At 41.5% G+C, this 27,955-nt stretch overlaps 1 protein-coding gene across 1 annotated transcript; it reads left to right on the forward strand.

The window, feature by feature from the left end:
* LOC134801591 (membrane-associated guanylate kinase, WW and PDZ domain-containing protein 1) lies at positions 1 to 27,691 on the forward strand. The gene is made up of 22 exons (XM_063774208.1): positions 1 to 986; positions 1,949 to 2,148; positions 3,172 to 3,281; positions 3,939 to 4,038; positions 4,886 to 5,017; positions 6,048 to 6,177; positions 10,086 to 10,231; positions 10,721 to 10,854; positions 11,438 to 11,545; positions 12,163 to 12,277; positions 12,630 to 12,746; positions 17,907 to 18,031; positions 19,233 to 19,545; positions 19,892 to 20,011; positions 20,784 to 20,913; positions 21,392 to 21,512; positions 22,006 to 22,141; positions 22,819 to 22,943; positions 23,142 to 23,227; positions 23,935 to 24,051; positions 24,235 to 24,368; positions 24,608 to 27,691. The coding sequence occupies exons 1-22, from the start codon at positions 787 to 789 to the stop codon at positions 24,787 to 24,789; spliced, it is 3,081 nt and encodes a 1,026-aa protein (XP_063630278.1). The 5' UTR covers positions 1 to 786; the 3' UTR covers positions 24,790 to 27,691.
* Positions 27,692 to 27,955: the final 264 nt, after the last annotated feature.

Raw genomic sequence — 27,955 nt, forward strand, 5'->3', positions numbered from 1 at the left:
GGGTGTGAAGCTGAGCCGTGAAGTGAAACGAATTTCCGGCCCGCATTTTAAAGATTTATGAGTGAAAATAACATAAAACTTGTGCTAAAACCCAAAAAGTGTAGTGTACTGAACATTTGGAACAAGTAACTTCGAAATTCATCAACGTGTCATTAATTTAATTAGCATTCCCTCACATAAACAGCTGTAGTTGTGTGCTTACTCACTTCACTTGTTGCACTTATCGTACTTTCAAAAACTATTCCATTGAATAATATACCCGTTTTCGTGAGAATGGTAATCTGTTATCTTAATTGAGTCGATCTAGAATTGAAAAACAGTTTTATGTTATCTAATTAACCGTTATAACAGTGATACGGGATCGTGGGAGCGTGTGTTTTCGTTTTCCGTTTGTACGTTACGATGCACCTGCAGTGCAGATATTATGTCGATTGCTGCAACGCACCGAGTGAACAATCGTGACACGGTTGAACGACTAAATAATGAAAATCCTGTTAGTTACCCATGCTTGTTGTGTTACGAGACAGGTGGAACGCGATCGTACAAGTCTGTGAGGAGTCATCAAAATCCAAAAATGAGTCATAAGTGTTGATTGGAATGCAGATTTTGTTTTGTTTTTATTTGTGCCGAATGCGTCACTATTAAAAAATTACTGGCTGGAAGCAGGCAAGATAAAAAAAAAACAGTTAAAAAGTATACTCAGACAGTATTATTTATGGTATTTTGCCTTGCCGAAAAATGAAGTGGTATTTTTGATATTTCACAAGAAACAGTAGCCCTATATCAATGGATTCAGACAGGCTGTCTTCAGCAAATATTTCAACACACAGTTCAGGGACAGCGGGCACAGTTGGAGGGTCTGTAGTGGGAGTTAGGCCTGGTGAAGCGGGGCTTAAAAGAGAAGATGAGGATGAATATAACTTGGGACCTTTACCTCCGATGTGGGAGAAGGCTTTTACACCTTCAGGAGAGGCGTATTTTATAGAGTAAGTACATTTTATTATCAGATTTGAATAGAGTTTCATAGGTACTACTTTTGTGCACTATTTCAAAGTTAGTGTTTCACACAGTTATTTTTACTCTCTAGTATAGATGCTGCACAGAAACTAACATTGTTAGACTGGTAAGCCTTGTTTACATAATTTGTGTAAATATTATTCAAGCATACCAAAAATAGCCCATGAACTGGTGTTATTGAACATATGAAATAACTAATACATTTTATAGATAGATTTTATTGCTGAATAGGTTTTTATAGGATTTGTAGTAGTATAAAGTCTCACGTAACTTGTTATTGTAAAATTACGACTAAAAGGTACAATTTCACAGTGAAATATCACATTTAAATGGTTAGAATAATAATACACTTTGTTTGCTACAAATGCATGCAGTATAAAAATGCTCCATATACATACAATTTTTTTTTTTTATCTTTTTTTATTGAGGCTTTGGACACTCTAGGTGAACATGTCAGCCTCATGGGTGCTTTCATAGTTCCCTACTCAAGGGAGAGATCAATAAAGTGGTATACACTGATTGCTTTGTCAGATAAAGGTTCTGCCAACCAACAATTGATCTGCCCATTGTGCATGGAACCCAAACTTCCAAAAATTCTTTTTCTCAAATCCGAATTCCAGACGCAGTCCAACAACACGTGAGACATGTCATCAGTCTTCTCACAGACTAACATACAAATATTGCAAGACAAAATTGCCCACTCATACAATATTGCATTTACCATAGTTGGTGTTGCAAAAGATTTTTTACTCAAGTCATCCTTGGTTTATACTGCCTATATTAGGCTGATGCCGTTTCTCTAATGATTTTAATACATAAAGATACATGAAAATGTTCATACATTATAAGCTTCCTTAATAAGCTGTGACGAAAAGCCGACAATGCTAAGAAGATAGACATGATGAAATAATATTTTAAAATTCCCTTGCAGTCACAATACCGGCACTTCTCACTGGCTCGACCCTAGACTTGCTCGGGTCCGGAAACACTCTCTAGGAGAATGTGGAGAAGACGAGCTGCCATACGGGTGGGAGAGGGTCACGGACGAGAGATATGGCTCGTATTACGTGGACCATATCAACAGGCGGACGCAGTATGAGAACCCCGTGCTTCAGGCTAGGAGGTTACGAGGTAAAAATTATAATACTAAGATTTACCTACAAAATGTTGCTGCCGCAAATTTTATAGTTGAAGTATATGGCGCTTCACAATCTAATACATAATAGAATAGGTATGTCAATCAAGTTACCACAAAACGTAAAGCGCTTTATAGCACCAACTACTTCATGTAAAATTTCATGCTTCAGTATTTTGTATTATTTTCTTAAGTCTTAGAATTTCTTTGACTATACATTTTTTTTTATATGAGCCTAGAGTGTCCCACTGCTGGGCAAAGGCCTCCCTCCTCCCTTTCCACGTATCCCGGCCTTGACCCGTCCTTGTCTATACATACCATTATAAAAATACTAAAACAATTTTTACTTACCTTGGCCAATTTGCATTTTAACTTCAAACAAAAGAAGTAAAATTTAGTAAATAAATTATGCAAGTCCTTGCTTCTTATCTATTTCGCATCAGCGTCACTTACCTACTTTAGTTCTTTTCTGTTCCACACGTAAAAATAGACCGAATTTTACCTTTTACCACAGAATAAATAATAGTACTAGGTACAGAGACTCACTCTCTAACAAAACGCGTCTGTTACGATCAGGACAGATATGGCCGCTAGGTGGCGACAGCGCCACGCGCGGCTTATGGCTAGCCACCAAAATTGGTGTGGAACGGAAGTGAGCCACGCCTGCTTTGACTTGATTTCTTTCTTGACTTGTTGATTGACCCAACACAATCACAGCAATCAGCGAATTCTTTTGATAAATGAGCTGCATATGTCTCTCAAAGTTTCATCAGCCCATCACTGCTTATAAATCATAAAATCATAAATTATTTATTTGCTTTATATCAAATAATCTACATTAACAGACAACCGGTCTGGCCTAGTGGGTAGTGACCCTGCCTCTGAACGGCATTTATTTGTGTGATGAACACAGATAGTTCCTGATTCACGGCTGTTTCCTATGATCTATGAACCCTGAACAATATGTCATGAGGGCGAGCTCTCATGGATACCTTAGCTCATGTCTTTCATGTTTTCAGCGGAAAAAATTGGCCCAGAAAATGGAAACGGCGGCCCGCCAAATGGATCAAGTTCATCCGGAGAGCTGCGAGGCGAGAGATTCGCTCTCACACTTACTAAAAGCACACAGGTTAGTTTTGTATACATTATGCGAGTGGTTGGATTGTGCGTCTTATGTCACTTTCGATCTAGACTTTGACCATGCTATCCCTATAATCGGTTGGAGAGCTACGATCCCACACACGGACATTGGCGTCAAACAAAACGTATTGTCTGTATTCCTTATTAGTTTTAAGTTAATTATAAGTTACATAGGTCCCCACTGAAAATCAGCGCTGCGGCTTACCGTAGCATTACTCTGAGTGGGTGGGACTCTTTTTAACGTCCATCTGATCTATGTCTTGTTTGTAATTTAACTGGTTTGATTTGACGTAAATAAATGTATTTTCTTTCTTTCAAACATATAACACCCCTCTTCTTTCGTCGGGGGTTAAAAATTGAGTTGCGAAAAATGCTCTAAAAATGTCACAGATCTTATTTGTATCAAAACCATGAAAAAAAAAACAACGGGTTGCACTCCGGGAGTGCCGGCAGAAGTGAAAACTCAATGACATTGTAACAGTTTTTCGATCAGGTCACGTGTCCGTCTTACGAAGCGTCTTACGTCTGCTGTCGCGAGTTTAACATTTTTCCCCATCACAAAAAGTGCACAGCGCCGCTAAAGAAGTTTTCACTTCAAAAATTGAGCTACTTACCTGACACAAACCATGACAATTTTTTTTTTCAGGGTCTGGGCTTCACATTGATTGGCGCTGAAGGCCTGCCGGAAACTGAAGGATATCTACAGATCAGGAGTATCGTGCCTAACAGTCCTGCGTGGATTGATGGTAAGTCTACTTGATTTATTTTCTCTTCTTCATCATTGCATTCTCAAGGAACCTTGGTACTACTATGGCATATCATTTGATGTTCATCAGTCACTTTTAGGAAAAGAGAAACATTGTAAACAAATCCCAACAAGGTCTAGTTTCACCTCTGGTCTGGTTTGGTTGGTTTTATTTCTCGAACCATATTAGGCTAATATTGGCTGATATTATTAATGTGTTGTTGTGGAAACCCATACGATTTGACAGTTTGTGGACTAATAAAATTATACTAATACCCATGCAATGCAGGGCCCCATTTCTCGAACGGTATGGGTTGCCATGACAACACACTAATAATATTAGACTAATATCTTTCGATAAATGGACCTCAGATCAGTGGCTAGCAGCTTTTTTAAAAATGAGTGAGATGTATCAAAATTCCGAGACAACGCTAGAAAGATTATGATACCTCTTATTATCTTACCATACCAAATATTATTATTCCCCTGGGGATGCCTGAAATAATTTAAAGAACCATGAGTGAACTCGACCGTATATTAGTTTAATCATAAAAAACCGGACAAGTGCGAGTCGGACTCGCCCACCGAGGGCTCCGTACTTTTTAGTATTTGTTGTTATAACTGCAACGGAAATACATCATCTGTGAAAATTTCAACTGCCTAGCTATCACGGTTCATGAGATACAGCCTGGTGACAGACGGACGGACGGACAGCGGAGTCTTAGTAATAGGGTCCCGTTTTTACCCTTTAGGTACGGAACCCTAAAAACCGGAGGTTAAATTAATGATAATATTTCGACAGTTCAGCTCTACTTTCTTTGACTAATATTTGAGTATTTCTTTACCAGGTGCCCTGCGACCTGGAGACGTCCTCGTCGGAGTTGGAGGGCGAGGAGTGCGAGGCCTGTCACACGCGCAGGTGGCGCAAATGTTCCAGAACATCGCTCCAGGCTCCAGCGTGGCCCTACATCTTGTCAGAGGTAATTCAATAAATATTATAGGACATTCTTACACCGATTGACTAAGTCCCACAGTAAGCTCAAGAAGGCTTGTGTTGTGGGTACTCAGACAACGATATATATATAATATATAAATACTTAAATACATAGAAAACAACCATGACTCAGGAACAAATATCAGTGTCATCACACTCATCACACAAATAAATGCCCTTACTGGGATTCGAACCTGGGTTCGAATCCCAGTAAGGGCATTTATTTATGATGGTCCCAGTATGGTCCTGGGACCATCGCCTCAGAATCACAGGCCAGACTGGTTGTCAACACACAACAAGTGATATGTTACATTAACACACTTAATTAACTATTGGTAGACCTTCATCATCATCATCATTTCAGCCTATATACGTCCCACTGCTGGGCACAGGCCTCCTCTCATGCGCGAGAGGGCTTGGGCTATAGTCCCCACGCTAGCCCAATGCGGATTGGGGACTTCACATACACCTTTGAATTTCTTCGCAGATGTATGCAGGTTTCCTCACGATGTTTTCCTTCACCGAAAAGCTAGTGGTAAATATTAAATGATATTTCGTACATAAGTTCCGAAAAACTCATTGGTACGAGCCAGGATTTGAACCCGCGACCTCCGGATTGAAAGTCGGACGTCATATCCACTCGGCCACCACCGCTCCACTTGCTCCGCTTGGTGGACCTTATGTCTATGCAATACGGTTTACGAATTGTCAGTTACGAAATGTTAGTTAGTATTCACAAGTATCCGATCTTTCACACGATGCAAAGGCGCTCTTTTCATCCTAACAGGCTAGTAGCTCAATATTTCGGAAGGTTTTTTCCGCAAACGCTCCGGTTGTGTAATGAACTCCACGCCAAGGTACAAAATATTAGCGTTCTAAGGTTCGACAACGTCCTTTCACAGTCTTCAGGGGACAGGGTAAATCACTTTCAAAGCCACAAGATACTTGAGGCCGGTAACTTTCTTTGATTCTTACTTTCTTAGAACTGTTTTCAATGTGTCTATTTGTTTCCGCAGGGTACCCCCTCTCCTTCGACTCGGAAGACCCGAACACCAGGGTGCTCAGCACTCTAGCAGTAGACGCCACCACCCCAGCTTCTTCAGATGCTGTGGCCATGCAGCAACTGACGAGGGCCTTAAGAACAAGGTAAGGAACCTGTTTATTTGTTACCGCAGGGTATCCCCTCTCCTTCGACACGGGAGGCCCCAACACCAGGGTGCTCAGCACTCTAGCAGTAGACGCCACCACCCCAGCTTCTTCAGATGCTGTGGTCATGCAACAACTGACGAGGGCTTTAAGAACAAGGTAAGGAGTTTTTGCAAATCATATTAACACTATATTAGTAAGTGTTTTTAGTTTTACGCAAGTATGTTTGATCAACGCGTGAATTGGTTTATAGAGTTTATCTCCCCATTTTTAACCCCTTCTTCTTCTTCCTGCCCTTAATCCCAACTTCATTTGGGGTCGGGCCTTCTTGTGCGTTTGCGCCAGGCCGGTCTGTCCTGGGTTGTCAACAATGGGATATTCTGAGTTTTTAGGTCCCTTTCGACAGTGTACCACCAAGTGGCGGGCGGTCTGCCTCTGCCTCTTGATCGCTGCGTGCTAATGTTCAGCACTGTTTTTACGGAGTAGCTATCGTCTCGCCTCATGACGTGCCCGTACCATCTTAGTCGCCCCTCCTTGACCTTCTCGGCTATTGGTGCAACTTTGAAGGAACCTCTTACATATTCGTTTCGTACTTTATCCAAGCGCGTCACGCCTCCTGCCCAACGGAGCATTTTCATCTCTGCTGTGTGTAGCTTTTGTTCGTGCTTCTTCAAAGTTGCCCAGCATTCGGAACCGTATGTCATGGTAGGTCTGACGGCCGCCTTATATACTTTTCCCTTAGTTTTTATTGGCACTTTTCTATCACACAGAACGCCGGACAGCGTTCTCCATTTAAGCCAAGCCGTATTAACTCGATGGTCCACATCTCGATCGATTTTTGAGTCATCTGTTAGCATAAAGCCGAGGTATTTAAAACGCGAAACATTTGGGATTTTATTGCCGTCCACTACAAGATTGCAGCCAACCTCCTCAGTTCCTCCGAAGTCGCATTCCATAAACTCCGTTTTGGTGCGGCTCACTCGTAGACCGTGTTTTTCGATTTCAGCTACCCATCCGTCTAAAACTTTTTGGAGCTCTGATGCGTTGTTCTCCACCAGCACTATATCGTCTGCATACAATAAACTCCATGGGATCTCTTTTTGGATGTTTCTTGTGATGTAATCCATACACAGGTTAAATAATAATGGGCTCAGAGCTGATCCCTGATGAACTCCTACTTCGACTTTAAACGGGTGGGTTATACCAGCGGTGCTACGGATCTGGGTGGTGACATCCTGATACATGTTTCGGATCAAGTCAATGTAAACTTCAGGCACTTTCTGCGATCGGAGCGACTGCCATACCAGCTTTCTCGGTACCCTATCGAATGCCTTTTCGAGGTCTATGAAGACCATATACAGATTTTCCTTATTTATTTTATATTTGTCCATAAGTATTCTTAAAGTCTGTATAGCCTCTATGGTAGATCTTCCTGCAGTAAAGCCGAACTGGTTTTCTGTGGTTTTAGCAATCGCTGTTATCCGTGCTCCAATTACTCGTTCCCACAGCTTTAGGGTGTGCGATGTTAACTTTATACCCCTGTAGTTGTTACAATTAGCGACGTCGCCCTTATTTTTGTATATGGGACAAAGATAGCTCCTGCGCCAAGAGTGTGGTATTTGTCGCTGTATTAAAATCCTATTGAAGAGATCTGTGAGCCAGGGTAGTGAATCCTCTCCCAATATTTTCCAGATGTCAGCCGGCACGTTATCAGGTCCAACGGATTTGTGTTACTTCATTTGGCGTAACTCGAGTTTTATTTCTGTTGGTGATATACAGTCTATAGGTCCCTCAGAAGGTGGTAGCTCTGGTAGTGGCTCACTAGCATGCTCTTCATTAAGGAGTGTTTCATAATATTGTTTCCATCTACGGTTTATTGATGCGTTTTCTGTCAGTAATCTACCTTAATCATCTTTTATATATTTATTGCACTTGATATCCAGTGATGATTTGTGACGTTGTTTAGCAATTTTGAATATGGTAGTTTCATCCGGGGCGCTTTCCAATTTCTCATAGAACTTTTGATTAGACATTGCTCTTGTTTGCGCGACTGCAGCTTTTGTTATGGTTTTCAACGTTTTGTAACCCTCTCGGTCTTCCTCTAGTCCAGATTTTTGCCATAGTTTAAACGCGTCGCGCTTAGCATTGATTAATTCTTTGATATCGTTATTCCACCATGTAGTGTCTTTTGCCATAGCAAGGCGGCCTTTAGATACGCCCAGTATCTTTCTTGCGTTTTCCTGGCAATACGTTTCGAAATCTGTCCACTTTTCGTGCGCCGGCTTTTCTTTGTCATCAATATCTTGGTTTAAATAGGTTTTTATGCGGTCGATGAAATGGTTACCCTTGGCACTGTGTATGTTCTTCCATTTTATTCGCTCGGTTTTGTCTACGTGGGTCCTAACCGGTTTCGGAAGTTGCATGACTGCTACTAATAGTCTGTGCTGCGCTGTTAGAGCTTCCCCTGGAATGACTTTGCAATCGCGGTACCATTTTAGCATCGATTTTGGGGAAATCATGTAATCAATTTGTGTTGCTGCCCTTCCGCTCTTATAAGTAATAAGATGTTCCTCCTTTTTCTTAAAACATGTGTTAATGATTTTATAGTTAAATTTAATAGCAAAATTCTGAATATCTATTCCTTCTTGGTTCTGTTTTCCGTACCCGTACCCGCCATGTGCGTCCCGATGTGCATCACTTCTGGCTCCCACATGCCCATTTAAATCTCCTCCGATATGAATAGGCTCTTCCACTGGCACATTGAGCACAATCTCGTCAAACTCTTCCCAGAAGGCCTCCTTTTCCTTAGATGTGCATCCGGTCTGTGGAGCATATGCCGAGACTACATTTAGGGCCGGCTGATTATCCATCGCTAATTTTACTGCAATAAGGCGATCGCTTTTTCGCTCTACACTGATTATTCTTTGCTTGGGGTTTTTAGCGAGCGCTATTGCCACTCCGTTGCGTTTTGTTTCAGTTCCATGGTAAATAAGTTGATATCCATGTCCAATGTCGCGGGACTTGGAACCCTGCCACTTTGTTTCCTGAATGCAACATATGTTTATGTCTCTGTCATAAAGTATTCGACTTAGTTCTGCACTACGTCCGGTCATAGAACCTAGGTTCCATGTCCCTAGCCTTAAACGAGTGCACTTCTTGGTAGTGTCAGGCGAACATTTGTTCTTGTCATATCCGTCGCTTCGGGGGGACGCCCTAGTATGTTTACATTTTATGTTCGCATTCGTTGCATTCACGTCGCTTGCGGGGGACGCCCTAGCCTCTATCGTTTTCCCTTTTGTTGTCTTTATCATTGCACAAGAAGAAATTTTTGGTTATAAGTTTTACGGCCGGTTACCACCTGACGCCAAGACCATCGCCTTCACAAAGCGTGGGAGCCGCCGTTCACTCAGTTTGAGTTCATCCGCCGCCATCCCTTCTGTAAGCCAGGCCAAGCCCACAGCACTATCATGACCTTCTCTTCAAATATTTCGAAGCAGCTCGTGACAGGGGTTTGATACTGAGTGTCCTTCTCCGGCCTGTTGGTCCGCGGGAGGTATTTTATTTCCCTCCTGCCCGGCATATCTACCGAGCGTTCCCCTATCCGCCACCTGGGGACGCGTTCTCTAGGGGTGAGGCTCCCCCGAGAACCCTATCCCACATCATATCCGCCATATATGGCTTCGTATGCGGTAAGGGGTTAAGCACCGAGAGTACTCAAGCACGTTCGAGTCAGCACCAACACCAACGGGTCTCAATAAAGGATTTCAGGGGAGCTCAGCCCCTTTCCAGACTTGGTATTAAGGCGTCTGCCTGATCCGAATTAGGAAGAGCCTAAGGCAAATCGTCTAATTTGACCATTTAAGAAATAATTGGCTGACTGATTACTTATTAGCACATATTTTCCCCAGGTTCAATCTGGATTCTCCATCGAATACCAGCTGTGGCCGGGACGAGGCGGACACGGCGACCCCTAGTCCGGGACAGCGAAGACTGATGTCCCGCTCCTTCGACCTCGACGCTATGAGTGATCAACGTGACCAGGGGCAGACACAAGGTATGCAGCTAACCCCATTGACAGGATTAGAAGGCAGCTTATCAAAAGGTTTTATCTAGATTCTCCACCAAACACGAGTTGTGGTCGCGAGGAGGCGGACAGGGCGAGGGCGACCTCTAGTCCACACAGGACAGCGAAGACTGATGTCATGATATGATGATATGAGCGATCAGCGGGATCAGGGGCAAGCACAAGGTATATACATAATGCTACGGGATACATCGACCCCTAGTCTGGTCATTAATGTTTTAGTTATAAGGAAGACAATTTTTATTTTCGCCAGGGCTAAAGTCGACAAAGGCTAAGAAAGGTTAATAACCACACCGGGCGCAGCACGGTTCCATTTTTATCGACTATCACTATGCGCGTCCCTTTCGCACTTACATACTTGTTAGAACGTGACAGGCATGGTGACAAGGGATAAAAACGCGACCGTGCTACGCCGCCTGGTTTAAATTGATAGATTAGTAATAGAATGTGGTTTTACAGAGCAGCTGAGCACCAGCGCTGCATCGGAGGGAGGCCTGGGCTTGGGTCGCGAGCTGGTGCTGCGGCTGCGGCGCGGCGCGGCCGGGTTCGGGTTCACCATCGCCGACAGCGTGCACGGACAGAAGGTTAAGAAGGTAACCCGCACATCGCCATATACATATTGTACTCGCTACTTTCTCCGCTCGAAGTCGTCAAACTGCCCCCTCCCTCAATCACCGTTATTACTTACTTCCAGCTCCCTTTTTATGTTCTAATCATTTTCCTCGCGTTATCCCAGCATTTTAACCACGGCTCATGGGAGCCTGGGGTCCGCTGCACAACTAATCCCAAGAATTGGCGAACGAATAAAAGAATAATAGAAGATAGATAATAATAGAATAATAAAGAGTTGTAGAATGGGAACTCATCCCATTTTATCTTATGACAAGTTGATTCCTTTCTTCTTCCTCGGTCCCTCATTGCTGAGGATCGCGACCATGTATGCTCCGTCTCCACAGTGTGCGAAGTTAATTCCTAGATATACATAATTATATCGTTCTGTTACTTCTATGTATACGAGTTCCGAAATATCTTTTATGAACTATTGGCGAATTTTCTACTCTCTGACTTTAATCTGAATTAAAACTTCATAATAAACAGTGTCACTTTCTTAATATGTGATTTCAATGTTGGATACTCAAGAAATTTCAAGCGCTTACGACTCAACGTATATAACAGGTGTTGGACCGATCACGATGTTCCGGCGCGGGGCTGCGCGAGGGGGACTTACTACTGCAGATAGGAGACACGGACGTGCGACACGCGCCTCATCAACGTGTAGTACAGGTACTACCATTGTTCACTGTTACCCACAGACAAAACATCCTCCAGACTGAGCATAGTAGCGCTACCCCCTCTGCCACGCATACGGTAATTTTACTCCATGTTCGAGTCGAAAGTGTCTTTGTGTGACGTCCGTGTCTTTGAACGGACCAATCACGGCACGGGACTTCGCTCACCTCGTCCCGCGCACCCCCGCATTTTTGGCATCATCGGTTGCATGAAGTAATTGCTCTAAACTCGGTCTAGAGGATTCCTAGTCTATGTTGTTACCTGATAATTAATTAATAAAGCTTATTCCAAAGGTTTAAGGTCTGACCAGTATTGCTGTCAGTAAACATACAGCCAACATAAGATGTATCGAAGCGGCTAAGGCTTCTCAACAAATATTATGTATGAGATTTGAAAATAAAAATGTAAAAACAGCGTAGTTGCAGATAGTGAATAATAATTGCATGCATCATGCTTTCAACATGCATTTTCTTAAAATTGCTTGAGGAGATCTAAAACAAAGGAAAAAGCATTTAATTCCTGTGATTGTCTCCCCAAAAGTCATTAAAAACTTTCCTGACTTTTTTAGAAACTTTGTAACTTGCCAATCAGTTACTATAATCTATTTGCAGGTCCTGAAGGACTGCCCCGCCATGCACGAGACTACGATCCGAGTGTGGAGGCGAAACAATGCTACTGGTAGAGCCCCTCGCAGTCGCTCGGCTACTCGCGTCCCGCCTACGAACAGTAAGAATTAAATATAGCAGTGTCTTCTTCCTCCTCGCGTTGTCCCGGCATTTTTCCACTAATCCCGAGAATTGACGTAGGCATTAGCAGTAACATGCTGAAAAAAAATCTTCTAGGCTACAGTTACCATACCTCTTGACTGTGTCGCTCCAGAATAGCACTAGAATTAGACCTTTACCACGATCACCCCGCATAAAATGTCCATTAATTTGTTTAAAAAAATTACGAAAAACCTCTATAAGTACTTGAAAAATAATTGAGACCAAAAGCGGTTAGTGTAACAACGATTCCTATTTAAAGACACATCAGGCAGGTTTCGAACCTAAACTAACAGGAGCCTAAATGATTTCAGCGGCAGCAACTAACAGTCAGCTCGGCAGAAGCAAGACCCCCACCGCCGAGCAGCTGAGGTCGCCTTCACTGCACACACAAGACTCGCTGAGGGACAGGCTCAATGCCATGAACTCTGGTAAGTTTTATACGCAACCGGCATACGCAAAATACAAGTTTTGCGATTATAACTTCTACTCGCTCTATTTTCTTTGCATTACAGTCAGCAGCAAAAGTTGCTAAGCGGGCGAGGTGTTCAAAATGATCTTGACGCGACTTTATTGTTAAGAGAATAAGAGCGTGTCAAAGTAATTTTGAACACCTCGCCCGCTTAGCAAGTTCTGCTGCTGACTGTACAATTTTTGCAAACTAATGCTTCAGGTATGCTGTCACGCGCGAAAACGGATGTCGTGATTGTCGTGCTAGGAGATCAGACATACATATAAGTTGATTATAAGTTACTTTAATCACTTTAATGTTTATGCTAAATGTCAGGTTTTCAAATGAGATTGTAACTTCGATTGCGTGGCGGCGGCTAAGTTCGTGTAACTCCTAATGTTACCAGAACAAATCATGAAGTCCTAAATTTTTATCGATGTAATCATTCCGCGCCATAGGTTTTTAATCCGCCATTTTTTTTGTGACATAATTTTAGTAGCCAATCTATGTACTTATACCTTTACCTAACACTTGTTTATTATTTACAGCCATACATTTGTATTATTACATCTGTAAGTTACATGACGTCCCTGTAGTGTTTCCTTCCTAAGGAATCTAAGGATGGTATTCCACCTGTCCAATATGTATTCGTCTCACATACATATTGGACAAAGAAAGAGGACAAGGACAAAATTGAAGAAGAAAGACATTGCTTAATGAAAGAGTGAGACGCATTGCACATTGGACCAAGAAATTTGACAGGTGGAATACCATCCTAAAAATAGATATCCTAAAGTTTTCCCATGGACCCAAATGGTCCTGGTACACGTCTATTTGCACTAGGCTTTGCAATGGCAAAGTGTAGAAGTGTAATCGTAAACGTCAACTTTCTATGTATGTGGCTTTCTATCACAGAAGGGTCCTTATTGCAGATGAAGCATAAGAACCCTTCTCTGATAGACAGCCACATATGATGATTATTGTCCCCAATCCATACATTGTCATATCAAAGTCCCCATCTTTTATACCAGTTCCCATCGTCGCAAGGACCAGTCTTACGCATAGATTGATTGCATTCTACTATAATTCATAATTCATTCATATCTTTATTGCGTCCATGTTCATTTGTACATAGGATGGTATTAAAACATTAAAAAGTCGGTACATGGTACCCTGTTAGGGCATGGCAATCATCTTAATACTAAATACTAATGGTGACTATTTACAAATAATACTAATAAATAAATAAATAAATAAAAATCGTTTATTTCGACCAACTTAGGATCATATTACATTTACATTTACTTATTATATTAAAATTAAGATTAAAATTAAATTAACTATTTTACATTAAAATTAGACGTGTGCGCCGCGCCGGCGCGCCGCCGCCGCCGGGCTTTTTCGCCACGCCGCCGCCGCCGATAAATGATCGGCGTGAAATCGGCGTGACCTTGAGTGTTGTTAATTAGCTATTCCAACTTGGTTTTTGGATTACAATCTGTATTTTTTTCAGTATATTGTAACAGTTGTCAAATTTATATCAATTATTTATTCTATAAACAGAATTAAAGTTACTTTAAACTGAGTAATCCTCGGTATTCAGCGTCGAGAAAGATGAGGGAGCGATATATGAAGTAGTATGTTTTCCTATTAATTGTGAATTCACTTTCAACTCTTAATTTGATTTTTTGAATGAAAAACATCGCAATGGCGGCTCTTTTGATGAAAACTGAACATGAAAGTTCTAGAGAGGTCTTGACATCAACCATTTCAAGACCAAAGTAATGGTAGTAGACAGAGCAAACATGCTCCCAGTTACCGACGCACTCGGCGATTACAGAAAAGCTAGCTAGTATATGTTGGGATATGCTAGTATATGTTCGTTAAGGGGAAAGGGACTCGCGAGCAAATTCTAAACCTTCCTCTCTGTCATAATATAAAAATGCTATGAATTCAACATCCCAATGTACATGTGCTTTGTCGACTATCAGAAATCTTTCGATTGCGTAAGGTGGGAAAAACTGTGGGAGATACTAGCTGAACTTGGAGTCCCAAGCCACCTTATAGCCCTACTGCAAAGTCTCTATGGTTTTGGTTATGGAACAGTGACCATTGGAGGCGTCACGTCCAAGAGCTTTAATTTCCAGAAGGGGGTACGAGTACGACAGGGATGCATTATATCTCCCATACTATTTAATATATATGGGGAGTATATAATGCGACACACCCTTGAAGGTTGGGAGGGCGGCTACGCGGACGACACCACCCTCCTTGCATCGTCTGAAATGGAAATGGCGGAAATTCTCAAACGGCTTGAAGAAACCAGCCGCAGAATGGGGCTCGAGATAAATGCAAGAAAGACAAAACTGATGATAGTGGACCGTTTTGGTGTTGAGCAGCGTACAGATGCACTAAACGCTTTCGAAACCGTGGATCATTTTCAGTACCTAGCTCGGTGATCACGAATAAAGGGACCTGTGAACCGGAGATACGCAGACGTATCGGCATGGCTAAGACAGCAATGACCCAACTCGGCAAAATATGGAAAGACAGGAACATTTCGAACCGCACCAAAATACATCTCGTCCGCACACTTGTCTTCTCCATATTTCTCTATGGGGCCGAAACCTGGACGCTGAAAGCCGCTGATAGGCAGAGGATCGACGCTTTCGAAATGTGGTGCTGGCGCCGTATGTTAAGGATTCCTTGGACAGCCCACCGCACAAACGCCTCGGTCCTCAAATAACTCAGAATGGAGAACACCCAACGTCTGTCCTCTATATGTCTACACCGTGTTGTTACCTACTTTGGCCATATCGCACGAAGAGGGGCCAACAATTTAGTTAAACTAGTGGTGACGGGAAAGGTCGAGGGTAAAAGACCTAGAGGACGAAGTCCAAAGAGGTGGTCGGACCAGATCTCCGAACAGCTGGAGCTACCTGTTACCACCGCCCTCCATCAAGCCACAGACTGAAACAGTTGGAGGCAATTTATAAAGCGCAAGTGGACTCACGATCCTCAGCAATGGGGGAGCGATTAAGAAGAGAGATATGTTGGGATGATAACCAGTGCCGGTGGTTGCACCGCCGAGATACGCCGCAGAGCTGGCATGGCTAAGAGTACTATATGGCTAACTTGGACAAGATCTGGAAGAACAGAGGTATTCGACGTGCAACTATGTAAAGTGCGCTTGGTACGAGCTCTCGTCTTTTCAATAATCCAGTATGGTGCCGCAAAGTGGAGCCTCAAAAAGTGTGACGTGCAAAGGTGCATTTGAGGTGTGATATTGACGAAGACTGCTGCTTCTACCTAGGACAGCTAGAAGAACAAACCCCTTAATTCTTAGAGAGAATATTGCCACTCGGCTATCCATGGGCGAGCCCTTAGATTCTTCGGACATAATTATTATGCGGTATTCAACGCATGAATGGATGAATGAATAAATGAATGGCGAATGGCAAACATGCTCGGAGTGGAGCATGTGTGAGATGGTCGAACGTTGTGAAGAAGTGTACAGATGTGCAGTCCACACGGCTTATGGAGACAAATTACATGAAGTGATCCTCAGCAATGCTCAAACGCAAAAAAGCAATGAAAAAACGAGAAAGAAGAAGATACATCTCAGTGAGCCTGGTGCTTGTACGACAGGAAAACCTTTAAAGCAGCGGTCGGCAACCTTTTAGTAGCCAAGGGCCACATAGTAGTTAACGAAGTTGACGCGGGCCGCACTTTGTTAATATTTGTGACTTTATCAGATATTGTCGTTTGTCAATATTACATACAAAATAGCCAGAGAGGCTCGCGGGCCGCAAGTGAGAGGTTCGCGGGCCACATGCGGCCCGCGGGCCGCTTGTTGCCGACCGCTGCTTTAAAGGGAAGACATAATAACAGTCCGTATGTCTAGCAAATTTCAAGGATATCTGATGTTCTATTTCGTTAAAGTACGTCATTTTAATACGATAACTTATGGAAAGCATAAAAAAACGGAGAGTTACAGATCGGATCGTAGGTCATTGGGACCAGGTGACCGCTTACAGCAAGCCAGTTACTAGGGAAATCAAGTTATTATACCTATCCTATATTAATTTACAAACTCTATTTTGCTCACAGCCTATTCATAACTATACGTAATACTATACGTAGATTACGTAATTCACTTACCAGCAACCTGAATTGATCAAATTTTTAAGAAAAACAACAAATTAATGATTTTTCTTAAGGAACCTAAAAGTCAAGGTCACGCCGATTTCACGCCGAAAACACGCCGCCGCCGCCGATTTTTTGGCAAACGCCGCCGCCGATCATTTTATAATCGGCGCACACGTCTAATTAAAATTCAAATAAATTATAATAAATTAAATTCAATAATTTAAATTTAAATAAATTAAATCATTATATTCTAACTTATACTAAAACAACAAACAATAAGAGCCTTAGAGAGGCTTGGACACCAGTACGTGAATCATATGACAGTGATTCAGGTACTGGCAGTCAAACCTCTCTGCGAACGCCCTCAAGATATAATACGACTAAAATTGTCATAACATAATTTGAGAATACATTGCAAAATTCATTATAATAAATAATAGAAAATCTTAATTAAATAGGATTTATGCGGCATTACGTATTTTATAATTGTACAATTCATCATTATAAAAGCTCAATAATAGTCAATAATAAAATTAAAGAAATATAAGAAGCGCTGGTGGCCTAGCGGTAAGAGCGTGCGACTTTCCATCCGGAGGTCGCGGGTTCAAACCCCGGCTCGTACCAATGAGTTTTTCGGAACTTATGTACGAAATATCATTTGATATTTGCCAGTCGCTTTTCGGTGAAGGAAAACATCGTGAGGAAACCGGACTAATTCCCAATAAGGCCTAGTTTCCCCTCTGGGTTGGAAGGTCAGATGGCAGTCGCTTTCGTAAAAACTAGTGCCTACGTCAAATCATGGGATTAGTTGTCAAGCGGACCCCAGGCTCCCATGAGCCGTGGCAAAATGCCGGGATAACGCGAGGAAGAAGATTAAAAAATATAATAAAATGGGTGTGTTGGATGTCCTATTGATACCAATTTGGCAAAGTTTAGAGAATATACGAGTACGAATCATAAAATATAACTAAATCAGAAATATGTTTTACAGTGGAAGCCACATACGCAGTCCCAGAGCACAAGCAACGTGAAAGTCTTATAGAGAGGCGCCGCCGGAGCAGCACCCCGGGGACTCGACTCACTCTACCCGCGCAGCCCTACAATGATCAGTGGCAGGTTGGTACAAAAAGAAAAATCTAGGAATTAACTTTAAAAAAAAAAGCGGCAAAAAGGCAAAAGGCGGTGAAAAGAGCGTTTGAGGGAAAACCGATATCGGTATATAGGATTCGATTCGGTATAGGTATCGATGGGCGGATGTGGTGGACGCTGACCTGCGCGAGCTCCGGGTTGAAAACTGGCGAGAAACGGCACAGGACCGGGATCAGTGGCGAGCAGTAGTGTTTTTTTTTTCGTATGGCTTTTTGTGTTACTACTTCAGAGATTTACAGTTTTTAAGTACTGTACCGCTTCTGTGGTTAAGGTGGTAAAATCCTCCATTAGTAAAAAACTAGGTGCACTGTCACTTTAGGGCAGCGGTCGGCAACCTTTTTTTGCGTAGTTTTAGTAGCGTAGTTAACGATGAGTAAGTTGACGCGGGCCGCACTTTGTTAATATTTATGACTTTATCAGACATTGTCGTTTCTCAATATTACATAGCCAGAGAGGCTCGCAGGCCGCAAGTGACAGTTTCACGAGTCGCATGCGGCCCGCGGGCCGCAGGTTGCCGACTGCTGCTTTAGGGGAATAAAATAACCTGTAGGGCTAAGATGGTCGGTTTTTTATCATCTGTCATTGTGCCTGTCACGTTCTAACAAGTATGTAAGTGCGAAAGTGACGCAAAACATGACAATTAATTAAAAAAATGCGACCATGATACGCCTCCCGATCCTTGTTTTTATTTGGCCTTCTGGTGTGCCATGTTAATAAAAAGTTGAATTAAAAGCAAGACTACTGGGTCGGAAATTGGCCAACCGGATCATTTTAGTGTAAGAAATGTAAAAAAAAAAATTAAATTAATTTCCCAAAAAAACTGATCGCAGAATATTATGTGCTGGGCGCTGTTCACACCGAAAGGTTGCGCGAAGCATAATGGCAACGGCAAAAGTGTCTGCTACCAGACCAGAAAGTTGTCAAAAGGATAGATAAGCGTTAAGTCCGATTATTACTACCTAATCCTGTATATATATATTTTTATTATTATGTATGGGCTTACTCATGGCCACAGACTAGCCGAGGCGTAGACGTGGCCTACGATGGAGCGAGCTCGCCCAGAAGGTGCCTGTTCACTCTTGATTTGAAGGTTGCCGGGTATAGGTATAGGCTAATTTCTGTTCTATTACTTATCAGTGTAATAATTAATCTTACTCAATTTCATCAGCAGGAACGAGAAACGTGGGTAGACAACTCCAACAATATTCGAAACTGGGCCGAAAACTCACAGAAATGGGACGACAACGCCCAAAAGTGGGAAGAAAACGGGCAGAAATGGGAACAGAATGGCCAAAAATGGGAGCAGAACGGGCAGAAATGGGAGCAGAATGGACAGAAATGGGAAAACGGGAACGGATGGGAGAACGGGGAGAGATGGAACGGGAATTGGGGGGAGGTGCCGACGCCGACGGTCCATGTCGATATGAATGCGGCGTACTGGAGGGGGAACGCTAGTGTCGCGGACAGCAGCGATAATGGAGGTACGTTAAAACAACTTGGAATCGTTGTAATATTACACATCATGAAATTATGACATTCTAACTAAAGTCTGACGATGAAAAACCGTTTTGTCAGTAAAAAGCTATACTCTGTATCTTTAGGTATTTAAATAAAAGTAAACAAACAATTTGTATATTTTCGGGTAGTTATAACATTTATTGGTTAACCAACCAGATACAAAACCGCCAGGATCACTGAACGACCTGACTTTTTTCTGACTGAGGTTTTTTCTCGATTTCGGGGTTAGTCCCATAGTAAAAGTTGCTCAGTATAATCCCAATACCCATTTTTTGGTCACCCTGTATAAATCTGGAATGTTGTCTCCAGGGTTTCCAGAAGATGGCATGCTCCACTCGCCAACCACGGCTGCGCTGGGCGGGCTGCCTCCGCACGCCCAGTCCCCTTCTACCAGTCGGATGAGGCCGCACTCGCCTTCCAATTCCACAGGTAGGTACACAGAGGATACACTTTACTCCATATATTATTAAAAACCGGGCAAGTGCGAGTCGGACTCGCGCACGAAGGGTTCCGTACCGTAATGCAAAAAACGGCAAGAAAAACGGTCACCCATCCAAGTACTGACCACGCCCGACGTTGCTTAACTTCGGTCAAAAATCACGTTTGTTGTATGGGAGCCCCACTTAAATCTTTATTTTATTCTGTTTTTAGTATTTGTTGTTATAGCGGCAACAGAAATACATCATCTGTGAAAATTTCAACTGTCTAGCTATGACGGTTCGTGAGATACAGCCTGGTGACGGACGGACGGACGGACAGCGGAGTCTTAGTAATAGGGTCCCGTTTATCCCTTGGGTACGGAACCCTAAAAATAGTACAATATGCCCTGTGTGTTCTTACTAAAGAGGATGCCGAACCCAAAAAACAGACCCTGAGCTCCGAAGCAATAGCGTAGGAATAGGATGCAACCGTAGGATGTTCCGTACCCAAAGGGTAAAAAATGGGACCCTATTACTAAGACTCCACTGTCCGTCTGTCTGTCTGTCACCAGGCTGTATCTCATGAACCGTGATAGCTAGCTAGACAGTTGAAATTTTCATAGATGATGTAATTCTGTTGCCGCTATAACAACAAATACTAAAAATTAAATTTGTACGGAACCCTCGGTGGACGAGTCCGACTCGCACTTGTCCGGTTTTTATTTATTACTTGAATAATTTAATAATGTTGCTGCAAGTAAACCATCAACCATTTATCACAGGTCGTATGAGAAGCCAGTCGCCCAGCAATACCAGCGCCTCCGAACGGCTTTTAGGGGCCACGCCTACTGCAAGACTACACAGCCGCTCGCCGTCTAACAATTCACCTTCCAGGAGCAAGGACAGTATGAGGTAATACCCAAAAATAATTCGCAAATGTAAACTTTAAGGCAGGATTTTAACATCTGTAAAGGCCGACACGACGGCAGAGGCCATTGAAACGTTGAAAGACTCAATGAAGCGGTCTTGGCGCCGAATACAACTTTACATCGTTTGGCGTTCATTGACGTATATCTCAGGACTGGCCTTACGGGCAATAAGAATGGGGCATAAATGGGGCCAGTACAGCGGTGTGACACCGCTATAACGCAATTGCGTTAGACTGCACGATTGGCTCGAATTCGTGAGTGACACTGTTGAACTAGTACCATACCATTTTTAGTGCCCGTAAGGCCCGTCCTGAGTTATACGTCAATGTTGGCGTTGAGATCTTTGGCCAGTATGGTCTGAGCGCATCCAATGCACCCGTCGTTTTTAAAGAATTGTCTAAAATGATAACATACTTCACCGGCGACCGTAGAACTTTTTATAGATAATGTTTAATTTTCAGAATGCGAGAAAATTCCCCGCCCCGACATATGCACTCTCCCGTATCTCGAAGATCGCCATCTTGTTATGATAACGACTCCATCGCGCAACAAAATGCCGTCTACGTCGGTAACTACCCACAGGTAAGATTAGATTTATGTTTTTATTTTTATTTTGCCTTTGCCCGCAACTTTGTGCTCTCAGAGCTTGTGTCTTGCTCCCTCGAACTCTCACCCCGTTAGAGTGGTGTTTAAATAGGTAATAAATAAACTATTGCTAATGTAGGTCATTTGTTTGCCAGATTTCAGCCCTTTTTGTGTAGTTGAGTTAGGACTTGCCCTTATTTAATTACACAAACGGGTCTACCGCGATATAATTTCATTGTTTTTACCTTTAATTCCGACGTTTCAGCTGAGTTGCACCAGCTGTGGTCACGGAAAGACTGACGTCCCAACTGGGACTGGGACGTCACAGGTAAAAACAATGAAATTATATCGCGGTAGACCCGTTTGTGTAATTAAATATGTGTACAAAACGCGAGAGTTTAAAGTGTTATATAGGACGTGCCCTGTTAAAGTTCTGTATTTGGATAAAATGATCCAATCAGAAACTATAATAGAACATTTCTCTGTACAGGTGGAGGCAGGCGGAGCCGCGGACCCGGAGGCGGACGTCCTAGTCCGTTTGGCTCGAGGAGCGGCCGGCTTCGGCTTCCGTATCGTCGGAGGCACTGAAGATGGCAGCCGTGTCGCTGTTGGATATGTCGTCCCTGGTACGTAATTACACTTATGACTGTTTGATAACCTAAGTGTATGGCAGAGTACTTGACTTATGTGGCTAAATACATGGTCAAATGACCACGTCATAAAATTCAACATTCATAAGCGCTGTTGGCACATGAGCAGCGACAACACGAATGGCGTGGCGCAGCTTGGCGTTTTCACGGGCTATTTTCATGAATGTAAATCAAGATATAAAATTAATTGAATTTCTTTAAAATTTCAATTTCAATTTATTTATTAAAAGACAACAATGGCCCATAATGGTTAGTAACAATTAATATTAAAAACGAAGTGTTAGGGGAACAAAATCATAAATCGACAAACACACACAGACAGCAATAACAATAATAATAACCTAGTAGCGGTTAAAACACGCTCAAAATGCCGCATTATAGGTGAGTCGTATCGGCCCGCTACAGTAGCCAGGATGGGGTTGGGTTTAATTTTAATTTTTAAGTATAGACAATTTGTACTTTCAAGAGAATCTCCAGCATTTATTACTAATTTTAGTCCAAAAAATTGGTGAGTCAAGTTTTGATGTAACTAGATAAGTACAATAGGATTGTTTCGAATGAGCAATTGAGTACAGGGAGGAGTGTAAGTTAATTGGTGCCGTGACCAGGATTAGGGTCAACTTTAAAAAAAATATTATTTGTTTGATGTCCAGGCGGTCCAGCGGACGGGCTGCTGCGGCCGGGCGACCTGCTGACGTCGGCGGACGGCGTGTCGCTGGCCGGCGCCACGCACGCCAGCGCCGTCGCCTACGTGTGCCAGGCCGCCGCCAGGGGACACGTGAGTACACTTCTCACGTCTGTACCACACATCACACAGAATCCAAGGTCACCTGACTGAATTGGAACGTAAAGGCTAAAATTTCAACGCTGACAACCATTACGAAAATATTTCGTATCAGATGTCAAAAGTTTACAGTGAAGTGAAATGTGTTTTCAAGTTCACGTGGTCCCAAATTGTACGTTCTTATTTTAACAGGTAACGCTAGGTGTGCGGCACAATCGAGCCGACATACAATCTTTGGGATTACCAACAATGCCGACTCAACATCAACCCTTACTTACGTAAGTAACAACCCAGAAATGCTATTTTCAATCAGACTCTTTTTCTCCAATTGTAACTATATTGTAGTATACTTTTTAACCATTTACTAGTTTTCATAAAAGTGTAAAAATCCTACTAACTGCGCCATAAATATAGCTAATTAATCTACCATTATGATTTAATTCATGTAATGTAAAACGTCCCGAGTACTATCACACGCTAACAGGTAACGCTAGGTGATATTAGAGTTAGACCAGGAAAAGTCTGCAGCGATTTTGATAGCCCACGCAGTGCAAGTGTTATTTTAAACGTCAAACTTCTATGAAAGTATGACGTATAAATAACACTTGCACTGCGTGGGCTATCAAAATCGCTGCAGACTTTTCTTGGTCTAACTCTATTTATATGACAACAAATTCGCCTATAAAATATAATGTCAGATCAAACTGTTATTTCTTATCATAGGAATTGTATTGCCGCGTTAGGCATTCTTTGTGACACAACTCACCGACCAGACTAGTTTTTGTACATCCTTAGGGTCGGTTGCACCAAACCGTCTGGCACCGTTAAAGCGTTCGCTAAATTTATTTGTATGGGAAATTTCATACTTCACTGCTGTTTGATGTTAATCAGTCTGTTAAATGTGGTCGGTGCAACTGGACCTTATAAAAAAAACTGATTTATTTATTTATTTAAGCATACATTTCATTTGGCACCTCACTATCAGGTCGGAGCCGGCGCTGCACGCGCAGGCGCAGGCGCAGCTGCAGCTGCAGCCCTCCTACAGCATCCTGCACCCCGCGCCGCTCTACCCGCCGCAGCCCCAGCCCCAGCCCGGCCCCATGTCGGTACCATACACACATTCATATTCTTGCTATCAAACCTGTACTTTGCAACCTTCAACTGTAGTAAAATACAATTAAATAAAAGCAGCGGTTCACCTTCTTTAACCCTTTGAACGCCACGTCTCTCTCTAGCACTAGTAAAAAAGCAGTTTATTCGAAATTTAAACTGAATTGACCTCTAGGTTTGGAGTGCAATACGACACAGCGACCGGCGGCTGGTCGTCAGTACCCTATGACGTCACGGTCACGAGGAACGAGGGAGAAGGCTTCGGGTTCGTCGTCATCTCGTCCACCAACAAGGCCACTAGCACTATTGGTGAGTACACAGTCATTAAATGGACTTAGTGTGTAAAAGTAGGTCACAAACACAAACAGTTACGATCTGTCCAATTAGAGAATAAGTGGCAAGCGCCTAAAGCTGACGACGCGAGCTTGCCATCAAACAAGCCGTGCACCTTTTTCGTTATGTAAAAAAGGGTCATTCTCATTCATTCCCTTTTTTAAAGCTGGTTTACGGTAGTGAGACCATAAAGACAATGGTTTGTATTTCCACAGGCCAACTGATCCCGAACTCGCCTGCTGCTCGCTGCGGCCTGCTACACGTAGGTGACAACATCGTAGCTATCAACCACACGCCAGTGAGAAACCTACCGCATCCCGAGGTCGTCGCATTGATTAAACATTCGCATCGAGCAGTAACACTCACTGTTTTACCACCACAACATACGCCACCGTAAATGTACAATTTTTATGGGGCGTCGCCCCCTAAGGAGACACCTTAGTCATTATAAACCATAGGCCTTGATTAAACACTGCGTCGAGCGGTAACATTGTTATACCACCACATCATACACCGCCTTAGGTATACAATCTGTGGAGCGTCGCCCCCTAAGTGGACACTATAGTTGTATGAGTCACAAAACCCAATTAAGCACCAGCAGAGAGTGGTAACACGTCTTAAGTGAAGTCATTCCATCGGATACCCTGACTGTGTTACGACCGCTAGCTACTCAAGACAACTTTTGCAAGAGTTCAGAACGGTTATATTCAATATAAATCAGTCGGGAAGATGTTACAAAAAGAAAGCTACTTTTTGTGCTTTTTGTATGTGTTTACACAAAATACTAATATTACGACCAACATCTTTACAAAAATAATCGATTTGATTTTTTTAAGACATCTAGAAATCTTAATCATAATTTTTGTTATAATATTATAATATCGTTATAATAAAAACATCGTGCATTTATACGATATGTGTCATAACATTGACGCGAACTGTTCATTAGATACATAAAAACCTTAGTCAGTAATGAAATTATAGCTTTAATAAAATCTTTTAAAATAATGAAGTCAAAATTGAAGGTTGTGGTTTTTGCCAATGGGTGGAAAGGAAAGCTATACCTATTTGCAGCTAATTCGTATTTTAGTACCGTCCAAAATACCTTAAGCTTTATACTTGTACATGCCGTGCCTTAAACATACTTTTTTTGTGAGTATGTACCATGGGTAGGCTTATTCATTTATTTATAAATAAATAATATCTTGTTTTAAGCGGAAGCCTGTGTTATGTTATGTATGTGCTAATTTATCAATGAAATTAAAACTAAAAGCCCAAAGCAGATTAATGAAACTAAAGTGAATTCGAATAATATGGTTAAAAAAAGAGTGCCTTACTCTTTTTGAGGTTATCAAACTGCACAACGGGACTTAATCGCGTATTTAAGTTTTAAGATTTACCTCCGAAGTTTCGAGGACGGCGTTGTCCCCGTGGTCTCGGAGAAGACTGGCTCAAGTTGACATCAACATCTTCTAGTCGCGCGAGTTTTTCGAACTACCCGCACTTGGTATTGTTTATCAGTTTGAACGTTTTGCGCACTAGGGATGTCACTCTGTCGACACACAACACTAACGATATTCTTTTGGAGGTTTTTTTTAATGGCAGTATTATGAACAATAGACAGACAGACTGCCAATTTTAAGCCTCCGTTAGGACCAAGTATGCTTCACACTTTACAGTTATTTCGATGTAATCAGCCCTTCACAGTGAATATATAAATATTTGTGCTGCGAATCATTCAAGGCGGTATATTTTAATTGTATCAATTTATAAAGATCATTGAATGTTTACTGAGTAAGTAATGTAAGTATTGTTAGTTCTTTGTAAATTTTAGACGCGCGGTTGCTTTATGCGCTAAACGCATGCGTTAACGGAATGTATGAAAAATAACAATACGCTTACAACAATATACATAGTGTCATTAGATTATCTAATGTAAAATGACAATGCGCTTACAACAATATACATAATTGATAGTGTCATTAGATTATCTAATGTAAAATGACAATGCGCTTACAACAATATACATAATTGATAGTGTCATTAGATTATCTAATGTAAAATGACAATGCGCTTACAACAATATACATAGTTGATAGTGTCATTAGATTATCTAACGTAAAATGACAATGCGCTTACAACAATATACATAGTTGATAGTGTCATTAGATTATCTTATGTAAAATGACAATGCGCTTACAACAATATACATAGTTGATAGTGTCATTAGATTATCTAACGTAAAATGACAATGCGCTTACAACAATATACATAGTTGATAGTGTCATTAGATTATCTTATGTAAAATGTATTTTTTCCTATATTCAGTTGATCGCATGCGTTCAACGCTACGTTTATCGCATAAAACGACCGCACGCTTTATACATTTTTATAATAATTATAATGTAGTTCAGTCTTTGCTCAAGTTAAATACTTTTGTTACATTATAGTTTTCATTATTATTGTCAGTACATTATGAATCTAGAATTATTAATCTCCATTTTCAGTGTAAATATTATGTACAATATTAATTCTGAAATGCATTAAGTTGCATGTTTTAATGCATTGTTTAATAAGGATTTGTATTGTGTACATGATGTTGATTTATTGTTAAATCTCAAACGTTTTTTTTACTTATTCGAGAGATATAAGGTAATTTACACTTTAACGCATTAAAATAAGGTTAAGTTTTTCGTCATTAGTGGTAATTTTAATTATTAGCTATGGACTGAAAGGCAGTTTTTGTCTTTGACAGTATCTATTACATTTTACTTAATTTATATTTTTATTTAGAGACCTTTTCATATAGTTTGACTGTACTGATGTTCTTTAGTAACAATTATTTAAATAATAGTTATTGTACTCTAGCTGTATTTTTTACGGAAAACGGATCTAGAAAATGTATTTAAAACGCGGGACCACCGAGATTGGATTAATCGTATTTTTTAGTTATTAAATTAGTTATACCCATCACTTGTCTTCTATACGTGACAATATGTAAAATATGTATACATGAGAAGTTAACATCTATGACTTTTAAGGGTTAGTTTTTAAATAAAATGCAATAATAATGTGCCTCTTGTAATAAGCTGTCTTGCCTTGTCAATATAGTCTAAACTTATATGAAAAAAATCTTCCAAAGATACCAATGTTCTAAAATAGTGCCCTAAAATACAATATTTTGAAATAAAATCGTATCTACTTATTACAATTTTTAATGTATAAGGTTGATTTTAATAACAATATGTCCACTGAAATTATAATGTCAAAGTTTAATATTAAAACTTTCTAATTTGAAATTTGTCTTTTATTTCGAATATAAAACATTTATTCATGGTAAATAGGAAGTATTACTGCAATGTTCTGCCGCCAGAGTGCAGCACTAAATTGTTAATAAACCATAGAGTAACTTATAGATACTAGGCCTTAAACAGTTGTTTGACAATTTTTCACTATGACATTGATGCATCAAGGCGGTTTGTTTACAGGTGGCCTATCGCGAAACCCGAAAATCGAGATTTCTTTATCTGCCTCTCTATTAGGGCTTCCAATACCGGGATCCC

The sequence above is a fragment of the Cydia splendana genome, chromosome 22, assembly GCF_910591565.1.
Source record: "Cydia splendana chromosome 22, ilCydSple1.2, whole genome shotgun sequence".
Classification (NCBI taxonomy): domain Eukaryota; kingdom Metazoa; phylum Arthropoda; class Insecta; order Lepidoptera; family Tortricidae; genus Cydia; species Cydia splendana.

What these genes read in the sequence shown, in the direction of transcription:
- LOC134801591 (XM_063774208.1), top strand. Translation starts at nt 787, where the DNA reads ATGGATTCAGACAGGCTGTCTTCAGCAAATATTTCAACACACAGTTCA. An exon ending in CTCATCAACGTGTAGTACAG is followed by an intron (nt 11,546 to 12,162) that starts GTACTACCATTG and finishes ATCTATTTGCAG; the next exon opens with GTCCTGAAGGACTGCCCCGC. An exon ending in CAAGGCCACTAGCACTATTG is followed by an intron (nt 24,369 to 24,607) that starts GTGAGTACACAG and finishes GTATTTCCACAG; the next exon opens with GCCAACTGATCCCGAACTCG.